At 40.2% G+C, this 14,808-nt stretch overlaps 1 protein-coding gene across 3 annotated transcripts in view; it reads right to left on the bottom strand.

Moving 5' to 3' along the window:
• Nucleotides 1–727: 727 nt before the first annotated feature.
• Nucleotides 728–14,808, bottom strand: part of PTPDC1 (protein tyrosine phosphatase domain containing 1) — a 50,602-nt gene continuing 36,521 nt past the window's right edge. Inside the window, exons 8-11 of one of the 3 annotated variants that reach the window (XM_084634756.1) lie at nucleotides 12,850–14,054; nucleotides 10,273–10,458; nucleotides 7,110–7,220; nucleotides 731–1,108 (exon numbers count right to left, since the gene is read on the bottom strand). In XM_084634756.1, the coding sequence (XP_084490882.1) occupies nucleotides 992–1,108; nucleotides 7,110–7,220; nucleotides 10,273–10,458; nucleotides 12,850–14,054 (1,619 nt within the window). In that variant the 3' untranslated portion in view covers nucleotides 731–991. Of the gene's footprint in view, nucleotides 1,109–7,109; nucleotides 7,221–10,272; nucleotides 10,459–12,849; nucleotides 14,055–14,808 lie in introns of all 3 variants that reach the window. The other 2 variants (XR_014712472.1, XM_084634757.1) reach the window with 2 other exon arrangements.

The raw sequence follows: 14,808 nt of genomic DNA, 5'->3' as shown, positions 1-14,808 counted from the left end.
AGTATACACAGATGTCTTTAATTAAATAAATAGAAAATGACATCTCATTCAAAGATACAAAAAAGCAACACAGTACTTTAGCATCTGCAACACACTTTTTACATTTAAGATTTTCATTGGTTTAATTTTTATAGGTTACTCATGTAAGTTATGACTCAGCGTGAGTAAAAAATGAGGCCTTTGGATAAGGTTTCAAATTTAAATAACTTTTCAAATGAGGTAAACATCTGTAGGTTTCTTTAGCCAGTTGGAAAAGATTACTCTGTCCTTTCAAGCATGTTAACATACAATCAACTTTCCTTTAAAAATAAAATTTCAGAAACCTTTTCTATTAAAATACCTAAAAATATATAAAAGTGGTAAATAAGCAACATACACTGAAAAGTTAAATGCTTGTTAGCATTTTTTTTTTTTTAGACACATAAGAAAGCAACATTAAGACATGTGGTGATTTACTATAGCCTATATATAAAGGATTTTTTTTCTACAAGTTTGTTTACTACTACAACTAATCTTATTTTAAGATTTCCAAAGAACCCAATAAATACATCAGAATGTTGTCAGTATTTATTCACTGTAAAGTAAAATGAAATATCATTAATGTAAACATTAATACATAAATATTAATACATTAAATCATTGTATAACATGGCACTGACATTGTGGCAATTGTTTAACATAAAAAATATAGCTTATTGATGAGACTTCTAAATCAATAAATATAGTTTTAAAACAGAGTTCACAATATAAAAGCATATTGCTTCAAACCAAATGCTACAGTACAATCACACAGTAGCAGCTCATTAAAATATCAACTTTTACATCTGTAAATGGAATAAGGCTCACTACAGCTCCCTTTTTTAAAAAAAAAAGTTCTTTAACTAAAACTAAAATTTGGTCAATACATGCCAATTAGCACAAAATACTGTAGCTGGTAAATGAAAGTTAATTTGACAGGATCATTGAAGTCCCCAGCATAACTGTGTAAACATCAAGAGGGGTTATCTGTTTCATTTTTGGCCTCCTTTCTTTTTGCTTCCAGTGTTTGTTTAAATACTTTTCTCAGAGTATTGTAAACCTGTGGTCCATTTTCAGAATCCAAACTCGTCTGGGAAAAGGGAAAAATTAATTTGAATGTTTTACAATACTGTATGACATGGCACAATAAGACAGAAAATACTAAATAATACATATTTTAAAATTCCAAGTACCAGATGCATTTTCATATAAAGAAAAGGAGTACTTGTGGCACCTTAGAGACTAACCAATTTATTTGAGCATGAGCTTTCGTGAGCTACAGCTCACTTCATCCGATGAAGTGAGCTGTAGAGCTGTAGCTCACGAAAGCTCATGCTCAAATAAATTGGTTAGTCTCTAAGGTGCCAGAAGTACTCCTCTTCTTTTTGCGAATACAGACTAACACGGCTGTTACTCTGAAACCTGTCATTTTCATATACTTATTTTAAGCCAGGAAATAGGTATTTTTCATAAATCACTACAGGTCTGAACAACTACAGCAGGGTTCTATCTACTGACAGGTTAAAACAAAATGGCAGTTAGAAATAAAAGAGTTAGGAGGAGAGAGGTCATGCTCATGTCTACAGTCTGAATGGCTACTAGCTGAAGAGTGGCTGTGCGTTAGATATGATCCTTCTTTTCAAATTATTTCAGATACTTTATCAGAGGAAGGATGCTGAGTTCACCATCACGAGAACCCACCATATGACTAAATTTAACCCTTCCAAACCTTTACGTCTGCTTTTATAATCACTTGTTTATATGTATATATCCCATTCTCCCCACCACCTGTGTATGTGGATGGAGACCATGCATCCATGGAACACAGGAGGGGACTTCACTTCTGCTACATGTTCCCGTTTGTGTCCCTACCCAACAGAATTCTAGTTCCATGGACAAGGAAGATTGGGAGAAATTGTTAGGCTCTGGATTCTTTCACTCCACCCAAACCTGCAAGAGAACATTGCACAAACAAATACAATTTGAGGTTCTATTAATTGGCACTACTTTCTCCTTCATGAGAGGGGAATTCAGAAGGCAGTTGCAGCACATGGAGTGCTTGAGAGCATGGGTTATGAAACCACACTATCCAGGGACTAGTTGAAAATGGTGAATCTGGGAGGCAGATTGGAGACAAGATAAATCCACGTGCACAGTACTTGTATGATCTACAGGTAATGGTGTGGAAGCCTTAGTTCCTGGCCAGGGGGACAAAACAGTAATAGTTATAGATTTCACATGTAGCACATGTTTCCTCTGCCCTCCATGGTAACTTGCATAGGAAGGATGGGCCCTACAAAAAATAACCAGTATTTGACAATGGAGCTACATCAAGTTACCCCAGCTGAGGATCTGACCCAGTAAATGCAGAGTTCTCTGCACACTACTAGCTTTACTGTTCATGGTGTGTGGGCATAACAAATGTACATTGTTACTCCTTTTCTAATCTTATTTCACCTAAACCATATTTTGATCTGACCAGAACAAGTTTCTGTTCTATACATTATACACACTGAGGCTCTGTGTTTCTATAGTTAGTGCAAATGAGCTGGGGCTATAGTTTCTATAGTTAGTGCAAATGACCTTCATTTGTAAAACTACAATATTACCAAATATTCCTTCAGAGAGAATTAGAAAATTTGCAGGCACGGCCTTATTTGATGACAGGAACAACATAGACAACTCTTCCATAATCACTAGGTCATGGGCCGGATAAAAGCATCTTAGTTAGTTTAGATAAAGTTGAGGACAATGTTAATCCTAATTACTGAGTAGGGAAGACTTAACTGGGGGGGGGGGGAGAGGGGGAAGAATCCAAACCAAATCAGACAGTGATGCCAGCCTAATAAGTGAAGTTTAACTTCCCCTAAGGGAGGCTGAAATATGCCCAAGGAAAAAGTATGAGCAGAAAATGAATATTCTGCCTGGTTTTTGCTTGAGACCTACCAAAACACGAGAGGTGACTTACATTACAGTAAATGAAATTTACAATGCTTTTGTCTGTACAGATCCCAGTGTAGGTTTGCATGCCCCATGCATGCAAGTCAAGAATCTTTCAGCCAGCAGTTTCACTTGTGCCCCTCTAAGAGTATAAAGAGCAAAGCAGCGCCAACCACCACTCAGTTCCTTCACTAATATAGACTATCCAGTAAAGAACTCTGTAGCTAGGGGAAAGTGGGTGGGTTGTGGGATCCATGGGGGGGAAAAGCACTTTAAACTCCAGTTACTGTCAGTTAAGTAACCTCTTTCTTCAAGCATTTGTCCACATAGTTCCCACTGTAGATGATTGGCTAACAGCTACCTCTCAAGGAGCTGAGTGATAGGAGTCCTAATTAAAATAGCTGTAGCATAGCCTTGTTAAATTGAGTATCTGATCTAGAGGCTACCACAACGAAGTATTGATTGGTAAATGTAGGAAAAGAACTCTAAGTAGCTGCCCTACAAATCTCAGAAATAGGGATTCCCCCTGAAACAAGTTACAGCTCTAATAAAGTATGCCCTAACTCTAGGAGGAAGGGGTAGTTTATTCAATGCATAGGATATCTTCATATAGTCTGAAACCCACTTCAAGAGCCTCAGAGGAAACAGCATGACCTTTAGATTTGCTACCAAAAGCCATAAAAAGTCAATGAGATAGGGATACATGTGAATGCCTTGCCTCCTCTGCACAGCTGCTCCAACTGAAAGGCATTTGGCAAACATACTCAGAGCTGTTGAGAGACTGAAAGGGAGGACTCTGAACTGGCAATAATGTCCACTGACCATGAAATGAAGAAGCTTCCTGAGAGCTGGATGGATTGCCACATGGAAGTAAGCATCTTGCAAGTCAGGAGTTGCAAACCAGTTCATGGGATCTAGAAAAAGGAATTACTGAAGAAAAAGGTGGTCCTCTGAGATTTGAAGCTCTAGATGAGTTTGTTGGGTCCTCTGAGATCTAATATAGAATACCACCCTCCTTTCTTTGTTGTAATGAGGAAGCAGTGGGAATAGAAGCCCTTGCCACACAACTCTAAAGGCATCATCTCAATCACACCCTGAAGAGTATCTCCTCCTGCACCTGACCATTTTGTTAAGTGTCCCTGAAATGAGACATGGAAGAGGGTGCAGAGTTGGCATAGATTGGTGCTGAATTGAATACTCTTGCTCTATAACTTCTAAGACCCATTGGTTTGTAGAAATTGCAGCCCATGCATCTGCAAACAAGGCAATTGCCAAAGAGCGGGGAGAAAGGGCATAGATCCTCAAAAACTAGCCCACAACTCTTGACCCTGGCATCAAATCTGCAGCCTTTGGTCCTATGATCAATAATTGCACATTAACAGTAGATGGATAGTTCATCTCTTCTTAAAAGAGTTTTTTTTCCTTGTACAATTCAGAAGTTCTTTGTCAGTATGAATATGAAGATGGAAGTCTCTGTTTTGAGAAGGTCAGAGGTTTCGTTTGCTTTTTCCTCTGGTATGCAATACAGAGGCCAAAAGACCAAAAGGTTGCTCTCAAGTTCTTCAGTGCATGAAGCACCTAATCGGATTTCAAGATGGAAAGATCATGGCCCTCAAAAGGAAGGTCCTCAATCACCCAATTCTCTGAGTGTCCCTAAACTTCCAACTCCCAGAAGCTGGGATTGAACAACATGGGACCAATCACTCAAAACTGCTCTGTTGTGTTCCTTCCCTCTGAAGCATCTGGTACTGAGCCAGATGGACCATTGGTCTGACCCAGTATGGCTGTTCTTATGGTGCGAACCTCTTTTGGAATTCCTTACTATTGCAGCCAGGATGTTCTGCATATAGTTATTGCAGTAGCCACTGTCCTAGCTGCAGTGTCAGAAGCATCCAAAGACACCTGTAATGCAGTTTTTGTCAGCTGCCATCTTTCCAAAGCTACTGCTTTCAATTTGTCCCTGATGTCCTGAAGAAGTTTTTCATTCAACTGTGAGAGCTTATGCTCTCCTTAACCCTAGATGTAGATTTAGGAGGACCAGGCTGCTTGGAGTTTTCATGAGCACTACTACTACTAAAGACCCAGGGGTCAAGAAATATTCAAACCCCTGGGGGAACTGATATTTGAGATCTGCTCTTTTAGATGTGACTGAAATAGATGCAGAAATAGAAATAGAGCCTGCCACATATCTTTAACTGACTCAAGAACAGCCTCATCATTTTCCCATACCAATCAACCCTGGGAAACCAGATGCACAGTGCTGGATAACTTGTGAAACCTTTCCTGGACAACTTAGAGGAATATCTAAGATCTCTGATACCCTTTAAGAAGGTTGGAAAGACCTTGAAATTGAGTGTGGAAAGACAGATTGTGTTACAGCTTCATCTGATGAGGAAGATGAATAGCCAAAGGAATCGGTTGATACCCATGTTCCTCCGTAAGATCTTACTCCTCAGTATGAGGTTTTTGTTCAAATTGCTAGACAAGCTCCTGGTTCCATGGTTGGGCTATCTTAGATGGTTCCTCAGGAGATGGTGATCTAATTCTAGACCTAGATCTGGATGAACAAAAAGCAGGAAAATGGTGATGCTTCCACCCTGACTACTATGGCCAAGACTGCATCCCATATAAGAAAAGCATACAATGCCACAATATGGGATGAAATACCAGAATTATAGGATCTATAATGAGAAGGATTCCTTCTTGAGTCTCATTCAGGAGCCAGCATAGGAAAAAGAGAAGAGAATCTAGAAGAAGGGCTTCTACTGTCATGAGACAAAGATGCAGAGAAGTAGAACTCCTCCAAGAGTGGTATGGATCTCTGAGTAGTTTTAACATGCTGCAGAGATACAGATCCCAATCTCTGAGAAATAGATATTGGTACCGCAGATGATGGTCACAGGGAGGTTTTCATAATCAGTACCTTTGGTTCCAGTAGCAGAAGGGATGTAGATTCTGTAGACACTCGAGAAATATCCAAGTGAGGAGACTGTGGTTCTGCAGCGATCACTATGAGTTGGAGAATTTGTGAAAGCCGCCGGCATTAAGAGAGGAATTGGTACCAACGTGGGCAGAACCAATCTAAACAGTATCAATATGGAAGTCTCAATATATGGGACATTCTTATTAATATGAAATATTAAAAAATCTGTGGCATATGGTACCAATGACGCTGATACTAAGAAAGAGGTATTGGTTGCCAGAGACAGACAACATGGTACTGAAGGAGCAAAGTAATATTCCGCAGCCCTTGAAGACTCGTGGCACCAATTAGTTTTGAAAGGAGGCAGTTTGAAGACATCAGTGTGATGAATCTTAGGTCTCCTCTTGGCCAATACTGAAGAGTTGAATACCATCTGAAGATCTCTGCTCTTTCCTACCTTGGGCAACAGCAGTTGCTGAATGACACAGAAAGAACTGAAGATATGGCTCAGCATGTTTCTGAGAAGCATGCTCTTAGAGCCAGAAGTCCTGTTAGGTCCCAAAATAGCGTTTATGATAACAGAAATACTAAAAACTGGTTTTAAAGCAGCAGCTTGCTTTCAAGAAGAGCCTTCAGAGTCCAAAAAGCTTTTCATTGATTTGACTTTTGCATCAAACATGACATAAGCTCTCTACATGTGCTCAGAAAAGGATTTGCAAATTGACCATTTGTCTGTAATATGTGACTCTCCTAAACAAAAAAGATATGTAGCCTGTCCCTCATTCACAGATATAGCTGCCTCAAAAGCAGGGCAGATCTTAAAGCCCGGAGATAGTCTTAGCCATGTAAACCTCCACCTTGGTACTGGGGGAGACTCAAACAAAAGAAGGCTAATTATCCTCACAGTTAAAAGTGTGTGTTTTATTTCTAGTTTGAAATAGTCTAACTTCAACTTCTACCCAGTGGAAGCAGCCTAGCAAGACATAAAAATGAAGCCAGAGAATAGTTCGAAGGCACTATTTTTACTCCATACAATACTCAACACCCACAGTTGACCTGTGTGGAGTATTTTTCTGTGCTTTGGTGAGGACTGCTATGACAAAAATTTAGTACTTTGAAGCAGAGAAGTGTCAGTATAATAACTATTAATGAATTACTAAAATTTTTGGCTAAGACTATTATTTCATCTACGACACAATCACAATTTCATGGGCGAGTTGCTACTTGCCTTAGTGAAAGCTTTAATGGCCCGGGTAAGTAAGGCTTCCTCCACATCAGCTGGTATTGTCTGCAGATTCACTACACAATGGAAAATACAAAGAATAGTCTGATATTGTTCCTAGTGGGTAAAAGAAATATAAAGTTATTAAAAAGGAAAGATTTTCAAGGAAAACATTTAAATAATTGTTAAAAGTACTCCAAGAACTGTAGATCACATTACCCCCTCTTGCAATAAAATCCAGGGGAATAAATTCCCCAAGGATTCTCCTGCAAAGTTCTTACATAATTGTTCAATCATAATGGGAAGAGAGGTTATGTTGTGTTAATTTTGATTAAAAATATGGACCAAAGGTGTCAACATACCCTGAAACAGTACAATATTAAACAGTTTCAAGCAAGGTTTGGTATACAGAGACCTAAACCTGCTTAGTACCATGGCAAATACACCATTAAAGATACAAAAAGGAAAAACTGTTACAGCATTTGAAATGTAAAGTATTAAGGCTTTCATTTTAATGACCTCTCTTGTTCCCTTTAACTGTAGATAATCTTTAGAAAGAAAAACCCATTTTAAAGTCTTTAAGATGATGATAAAAATGGTAACTGTCCTTTTGGAGAAAACTGAAGAAGTCAGTTGAGAGGGGCTAGGACTGTTGTTATTGCTGTTAAAGTCTGATTTCATTTTCTAAAAAAACAAAACAAGACAAACACACACAAGAGGGAAGAGAGAAGAACAGCAAAGATAGAAAATGCAGCTTCTGTCTCTGGTGTCAACTTTTGCTTGTAATCTCACTGCTGGAAAAAATGGCCTTTCCAGCCCTCTGAGACCTGGTAAACTTGTACTAGCATTGGGATGTTCAGGAAATTGCTTTTAGCTGCCTCTTTCTGGCCAGAGGCTTACAGGAGTGTTGTGAAATACAGTCTTGACCAGCTAACCCAGCTCTTATTAAACAGAAAGAAAAAGGAGAGAGATGAAATAAGGAGGGGAACGAAAAGGACACACAATGGGAGTGAGGGAGGTTGACAGTTTCACATCCCAGGTAACATTCGGGGTTTAGCCAAAGTTAGTGGAGGTGGCAATGTCATCTGTCTCCCTTTCTCTGGGCCAGTATGATCAGAATATCTCTCAGGATTAGGATGAAGGAGGCACAATGGTGTCACACTGGATCCTGGAGTTTCAGGAGAGGGTGGGAATGGCAGCCATCATCATGATGAAACTCACTCTTCCCTTTCCTTTCTCTTTCAGTCATCCAGCATTTGTGTCCATCCCAACTTTCCCTCAAAATTTTTTAAGGACTCCAAAAGGGAGTGATGAGTAGAATAATCCATCCTCCTATTTTTTTGTCCACCAAATTAGGCCTAATTTCCAGCAATTTTGGTTCACTAATATCTGGTTCCATACTTCTCTTGTTTATGAGGTATGATCTTAACGCAATTCTTGAGTTGTTTCGGTAGGCCCTTTTGTTTGGACTAATTCAGTCTGTCTCCCTTTTGTACCTTTTCCCCGTCAATATTTATTGTTATAGGTTATTGTGACATTTTATGAACTTTCACTCACTTCTTACAACTGAGCTCACAATTGGGGTAAAACTTGCAGGCGCAACTATTACAACAATTCTCCTGCAGAATGTGGGTAGCCTCATGACACAAACCCCATGGATCTTCTGAAACTTCTAGGTCAGGGCTACCCATGCACGGGCTTCCCCCCCACCCCTGCAGTAGATCCAATAGTACTATGGACTCTCCTGCTCACGGCTGTCCACTTAGACTCCACTCCCTGACTGGGGGAAGCCCTATTGTGAAAGGGCACAAAAAAATTATACAGCTCCAGATTGTATTATCTTTTCCTAGGAAAGACTATAGGGCTCAGGGAAGTATATACTCCTAAGCCTTTCTCCTCAATTAACATCCCACTCCCACCCCTGGCCTGCCCAGCTCCCTTTCCAGTGTGGATCACAACCCCACAGAAAGGTCTCTGTGGGGTACCAAAAAGAGTGTCTGGGTGGATGAGGGAAATAGTGTTCTGAAGGCAGCTTATCTCCTCTTCCACATTAGGCTCACCACCAAATCTTGAAGGAGACAATCTCCACTTGGGCAGGCAGCTTTTAAGGGCAAACATACATTACAACAACAAATGTAGGCAGATAAACAACAAATGGGCAAGATAAAATAATTAATTTTGATGATTAGTTTACCTTCAAGTATCAAGCAGTTACTTTATCTTTTATTCAGCCAAAATAATAAAACCCTGATGAACTGAGTTCAGGAAGAAGCATGACATTTCAAAACCCTGAACTGAGAGAAGCTGAATGTCATGGAAGTGGACTGCAGAGAAGGCAATCGCTACCTGCTGCTCAAGGAAATGTGGAACTGTGAGCAAAGGGGGGTATTAGAATGTGCCCTACTTTCTACACAAATAATCCAGAAACAAAAAGAACATCCAAAGAACTGGAAAATTTGTCATGTGACTGAGAATTCTAGAACACAAAAACTCTCTTTATAAGGAAATGTTCTGAAAAGATAGAATAGCTAAAAGGATTTATTGCTTTATAGAAAACATAATACGAATGTTTCAGAGCAGAATGACTTATTCCCCATCATGATCTGAGAATATGGAAGTCCAGAGCTTTGATTTAGGTAATGGAACTTGGCCAGGCTACTGAAGCATTTACTACTTGGATTTGTCAGTTACTCATACCCTCTGCACCAACCCTCTCTGTGCTACAGGATTAGATGTTTGCAGAGTACTTTGAAGATCCACAGGACTATAATGTGGTCAATATTAAGCATTGTTGCCAGATTTGGTGTTAGGGAAAGCTAAAGGGAAAGTGTTTCTTGCCTTTTGTCTCTTTGAATTTCAAGGTGCAGCAGGCTGTGGTACCTCCAGCCAGTGCACATGGAAATCAAGTTTCTATTGACTAGAGTTCTAAGATTTTATCTATCTTGGATTTTTCTAAAGGACCCATCACCAGAGCATCTAAGCATTGATTAAAACTTACTGTGAACTATCAAGATACATTTTCATTTGATTTTTATGAAGCTTGAAATTTGTTTCATTGCAATTTACCTTTAAAAATGTAAATTCCTTGTTTAAGGGCCACTGATGCAAAGCTTGAGTTAATAAACTGTACTTTTCAGTAAAATAATGAATTGACATATACAGTGTTTACCTTTTCTAGTAAGTTAAGAGTTTCTGGTGTTTCTGTGCATTTTTTTGACATCATGTCAATATCCTCTTTGGTTATAACAGGTTCTTTTAGTTGCTCTATCCAGGACCACATCAAGCTGCAAAGGACAAAAGGATCTCTCTCGGCACAAATTCTGTCCCAAGCTCCATCTCGAGAATTCAGCTCTTTCTAACAAAAATAAAAATGCACCATCTATTTACTTCTGCTAAGATTGTCTTTGCTTTTAGCAGCACTTGTTAGACTTATGCACAAAGGAGACATTTATCAGCCCCATGAATATATTTCCTCCTGTAATGGGGTTCCCACTCTTTGCTAGTGTACCTTCTCCTGCCTAGAACTATGAGATCTACTTTCCCAGCATTGGGTCACCCCTTCTGTTCGCTCTGCAATAGTCTTTATTCTGGTAAGTTGGCCCTCCAGCGAGGTCACCATTTAGTCCACCCCTTTCCAGAATTAAAGAAGTCCAACAGGACCACTTCTTAAGACGGTGTCCAACCCCAGCTTGGGGCTCAAGAGCCACTATACCAGCAGCTGGCAGGGTCCATGCATTACACCAGATTCCAGCCCAGAGAAACCCTAAAACCAGCAATCTAGGTCTAATCAGTCCCTGACCCAGTTGCTGGCTCCCTCTTACCCAGCCTTTTGCCTTCCCTTCTGGTTTTACCATGGGAGCCCACTCTGCTCCTGGTGCTACTCCACCCCCTTCTAGCCTCTTGCTAGACTTCTTGTGCCAGGGCAGAATCTCAGGGCTTACACTCCTCCTTGTCCCTGACAACTTCCCTCATCCTAGGGAGTGACTGCAGCTCCCTTCTGCTATCCCTCCTGGGTTTACAAAGTGCTATCCCAGCCCTTCCCCAGCTTGGCTTCACTCAATTAATCCTGGTCCTCCCTCTTGCAGGTGAGGCTGGGTAACCCAACTGGCCTCTCAGACCCTTATTAACCCTATCAGGGCTGTCATGGGATGCACACCCCATCATATCTCCCTTTTACAAAACTATCAACGTTAATCGGCTGCAATGAAAGTGGCTTTTTAGATCAGAAGGGCAACATGAATTGTACAGTCCAGTGCCCTCCAATTATATGTGGAACACATGAAACTCTCAGCAAATTTGCGGATGATACTAAACTGGGAGGAGTGGTAGATACGCTGGAGGGGAAGGATAGGATACAGAAGGACCTAGACAAATTGGAGGATTGGGCCAAAAGAAATCTGATGAGGTTCAATAAGGATAAGTGCAGGGTCCTGCACTTGGGACGGAAGAACCCAATGCACAGCTACAGACTAGGGACCGAATGGCTAGGCAGCAGTTCTGCGGAAAAGGACCTGGGGGTGACAGTGGACGAGAAGCTGGATATGAGTCAGCAGTGTGCCCTTGTTGCCAAGAAGGCCAATGGCATTTTGGGATGTATAAGTAGGGGCATAGCGAGCAGATCGAGGGACGTGATCGTTCCCCTCTATTCGACATTGGTGAGGCCTCATCTGGAGTACTGTGTCCAGTTTTGGGCCCCACACTTCAAGAAGGATGTGGATAAATTGGAGAGAGTCCAGCGAAGGGCAACAAAAATGATTAGGGGACTGGAACACATGAGTTATGAGGAGAGGCTGAGGGAGCTGGGATTGTTTAGCCTGCAGAAGAGAAGAATGAGGGGGGATTTGATAGCTGCTTTCAACTACCTGAAAGGGGGTTCCAAAGAGGATGGCTCTAGACTGTTCTCAATGGTAGCAGATGACAGAACGAGGAGTAATGGTCTCAAGTTGCAGTGGGGGAGGTTTAGATTGGATATTAGGAAAAACTTTTTCACTAAGAGGGTGGTGAAACACTGGAATGCGTTACCTAGGGAGGTGGTAGAATCTCCTTCCTTAGAGGTTTTTAAGGTCAGGCTTGACAAAGCCCTGGCTGGGATGATTTAACTGGGAATTGGTCCTGCTTTGAGCAGGGGGTTGGACTAGATGACCTTCTGGGGTCCCTTCCAACCCTGATATTCTATGATTCTATGAAACAGCTTTTGATTCCTATTTCAAGTCAAACGTGTTCAGGAGGATATGGTTTTAATGATTTTAAGCAGTTAAATTTCTACTAAATTATCTTATTCATTTACACACAAAATCCTGTGACTAGCTGTGAGAAAGCTCTGATAGAAAACTTGCAGACCTGTCTCTAATCTAAAACCTTGAGGCACTTTTATGTTACCAACAATGTTATGACTATAGCTATCAACTGATTTTAAATTGACTGAATAAACACAAACAGAAAAAATTGTCTACCTTTCTGTTAGATGCTAACAGTAAAGTGAAATTTTGCTTAGGTTTTTTTTTTTTTTTTTAATTGTTTTGTCAAACCTCAGGCCTCTGATTATATAATATTTCCGTTGCAACAAGACCTTTTTATTTAGGTGACTGGCAATTTCAATATCAGAGCATGTCTAATATGTATAATTTATAATTGGTGCCAGAGACTTCTCTCACAAGCTAGCAGTAGGATTTTTGCTGCTGTTTATACTTTAAATATACATGTAATACATACACAATATTGAATAATGTTTTAGAAAAAGTAATACCTGCCACATTTCTACCTTCTGTTTCACTTCCTCCTCTTCCATAAATTCATTAAGATTTGCAAGGGCTTTAGCTGCCAAAATTCTTCGTGCGTCCAGACTTAATTCTGATTGCAAAACAATGTACGGAACTGCTTCCAATAGATCTTTACTATCTTGACTTTCATATCCAATAGATGATTCTTCTTCTAAAGCAGAATTATCAGAGTCCTCCGATGCACAAATTCTTCTGCCATACACATTAGTCTCTTGCTCCTTTCTGTGGCCAATTTCCTTTGCAAAACTACGTTTTGGTGTTCTTGCTTCCCTGTCATTGTGTACGCGTTCAAAACCTGAGGAAAATGTTTTACTACGCTGCACTTCTTTTGGAGATTTTCTTGTATAGAAACTGTTTTGTCCATTTAAACTGAATTTACCTTGACTCCAGAAAATAAATGTACTACGAACTAAGGCCTCTTTGTTTAAATCCAGCTGAGGAGTTTGAACGCCTGCAGAGAGAAAATGCTCCCTAGTGTTCCGCTGCTTAAGTTTGTCAAAGAGTGCTACTTGTGCAGGCACTGTCCATGGAGTTTCTCCTTGTTCCACGAGAAATGCAGTTCTCCTTAAATCTGAGTCACTATAGCTTAGACGTCTTTTTGAATGAGTCAAAGGCTGAAGGCATTCAACATTCCGCCTCTTCCAAAGAGGATCATATTTGTGTTCATGGGAGAAAACAGAATCCTGGGTCTCAAAAGTGACATTTTCCACTACTGAGTGGGCGAATGGCTCTGATGAGTCACTGTTCTGTCTTGTTAACTCTTTATCTAGCTGTGTAGAGTCCAACTGAGAAACAGCCTCTTCAATTTCAGAAGAGAGATCTGGCATATCTAACAATTCCTCCTCTATCACTTGCCTGTTTTCAGCCAAGTCCAATAGCAGCTTGCAAACTAGATGAATAAGTTTTGGCACATACTTGAGATGTCTACTCTCATAACCGTGGAGCAGATGCCTCTGACGGATCAGATACTGGGACAGAGTAACCGCATGTGCTTTGGGCTCGCAGCAAGCAAACACATTTCTTAGAGGGATCAAAAATTGAGTGAATTCTCTTACACACACTAACTGTCCTCTGGTTTGAATAGAATTAGGCCTTTTTGCCCTAACAAAAAGAATTGCTTGATCTGCAGTCATTCTTGTTGCAAAAACTAAGTAACAAGCTATTAAAACACCTAGAAAATTTAAAGACAAATGGTTAACATGTTAATAAATACATTATAAAATAAAAGTTAACACACACACATAAGGATGTAATTTTATGTCCAATTCATAGTATGCTATTGTGTAACTAAGTGTACATGCAATTTTTGCATGATAATACAAACATCGGAGTGCAACAACAACTAGATAAGCACTTGTCTCGATAAGACAGATGAACTGCTTTAGTACTAGGTTACTGGTAATATCCCAGATGGCCAACACTGACGATTCTTGTGCCATCTCCTTTTCCTTTTGCTGCTTTTTCCTCCCTGAATCTCACCGACTTTCCAGTCTCTTATGTTTCCCCTGTTGCTGCTGGCTGCCCAAGTTGATCCTGTACCTCTCTCATAACCATACAGCTAAGGGCAGCCTAGAATTCCTCCTTATCTGTAAGGCGTTAAGAAGCTCAAATAACCTGGTTGGCACCTGACCAAAAGGACCAATGGGGAAAGAAGATACTTTCAAATCTTTGGGGGGGGGGGAGGCTTTTTTGTGTGCGTTCTCTTGGGAAGCAGAGAAGCATCAGGTCAGAAAACTCCTTCTCCTATAAACCATCCTAAAAGTCTCTCATATTACAAAAATTGTAAGTAAAAGAGAGGCAAGGCGTGTTAGATTATCTTTTGTTCTGCTTGTGAATTTTTCCTTTGCTGGAGGGAGGTTTAGTCCTGCTTTTTGTAACTTTGAAACTATGCCTAGAGGACGTTCTGCTGTGTTTTTGAATCTTTT

Source organism: Lepidochelys olivacea (assembly GCF_965140295.1).
Source record: "Lepidochelys olivacea isolate rLepOli2 genome assembly, chromosome: 7".
Classification (NCBI taxonomy): domain Eukaryota; kingdom Metazoa; phylum Chordata; order Testudines; family Cheloniidae; genus Lepidochelys; species Lepidochelys olivacea.
This window is presented reverse-complemented; position numbering and strand designations above follow the sequence as displayed.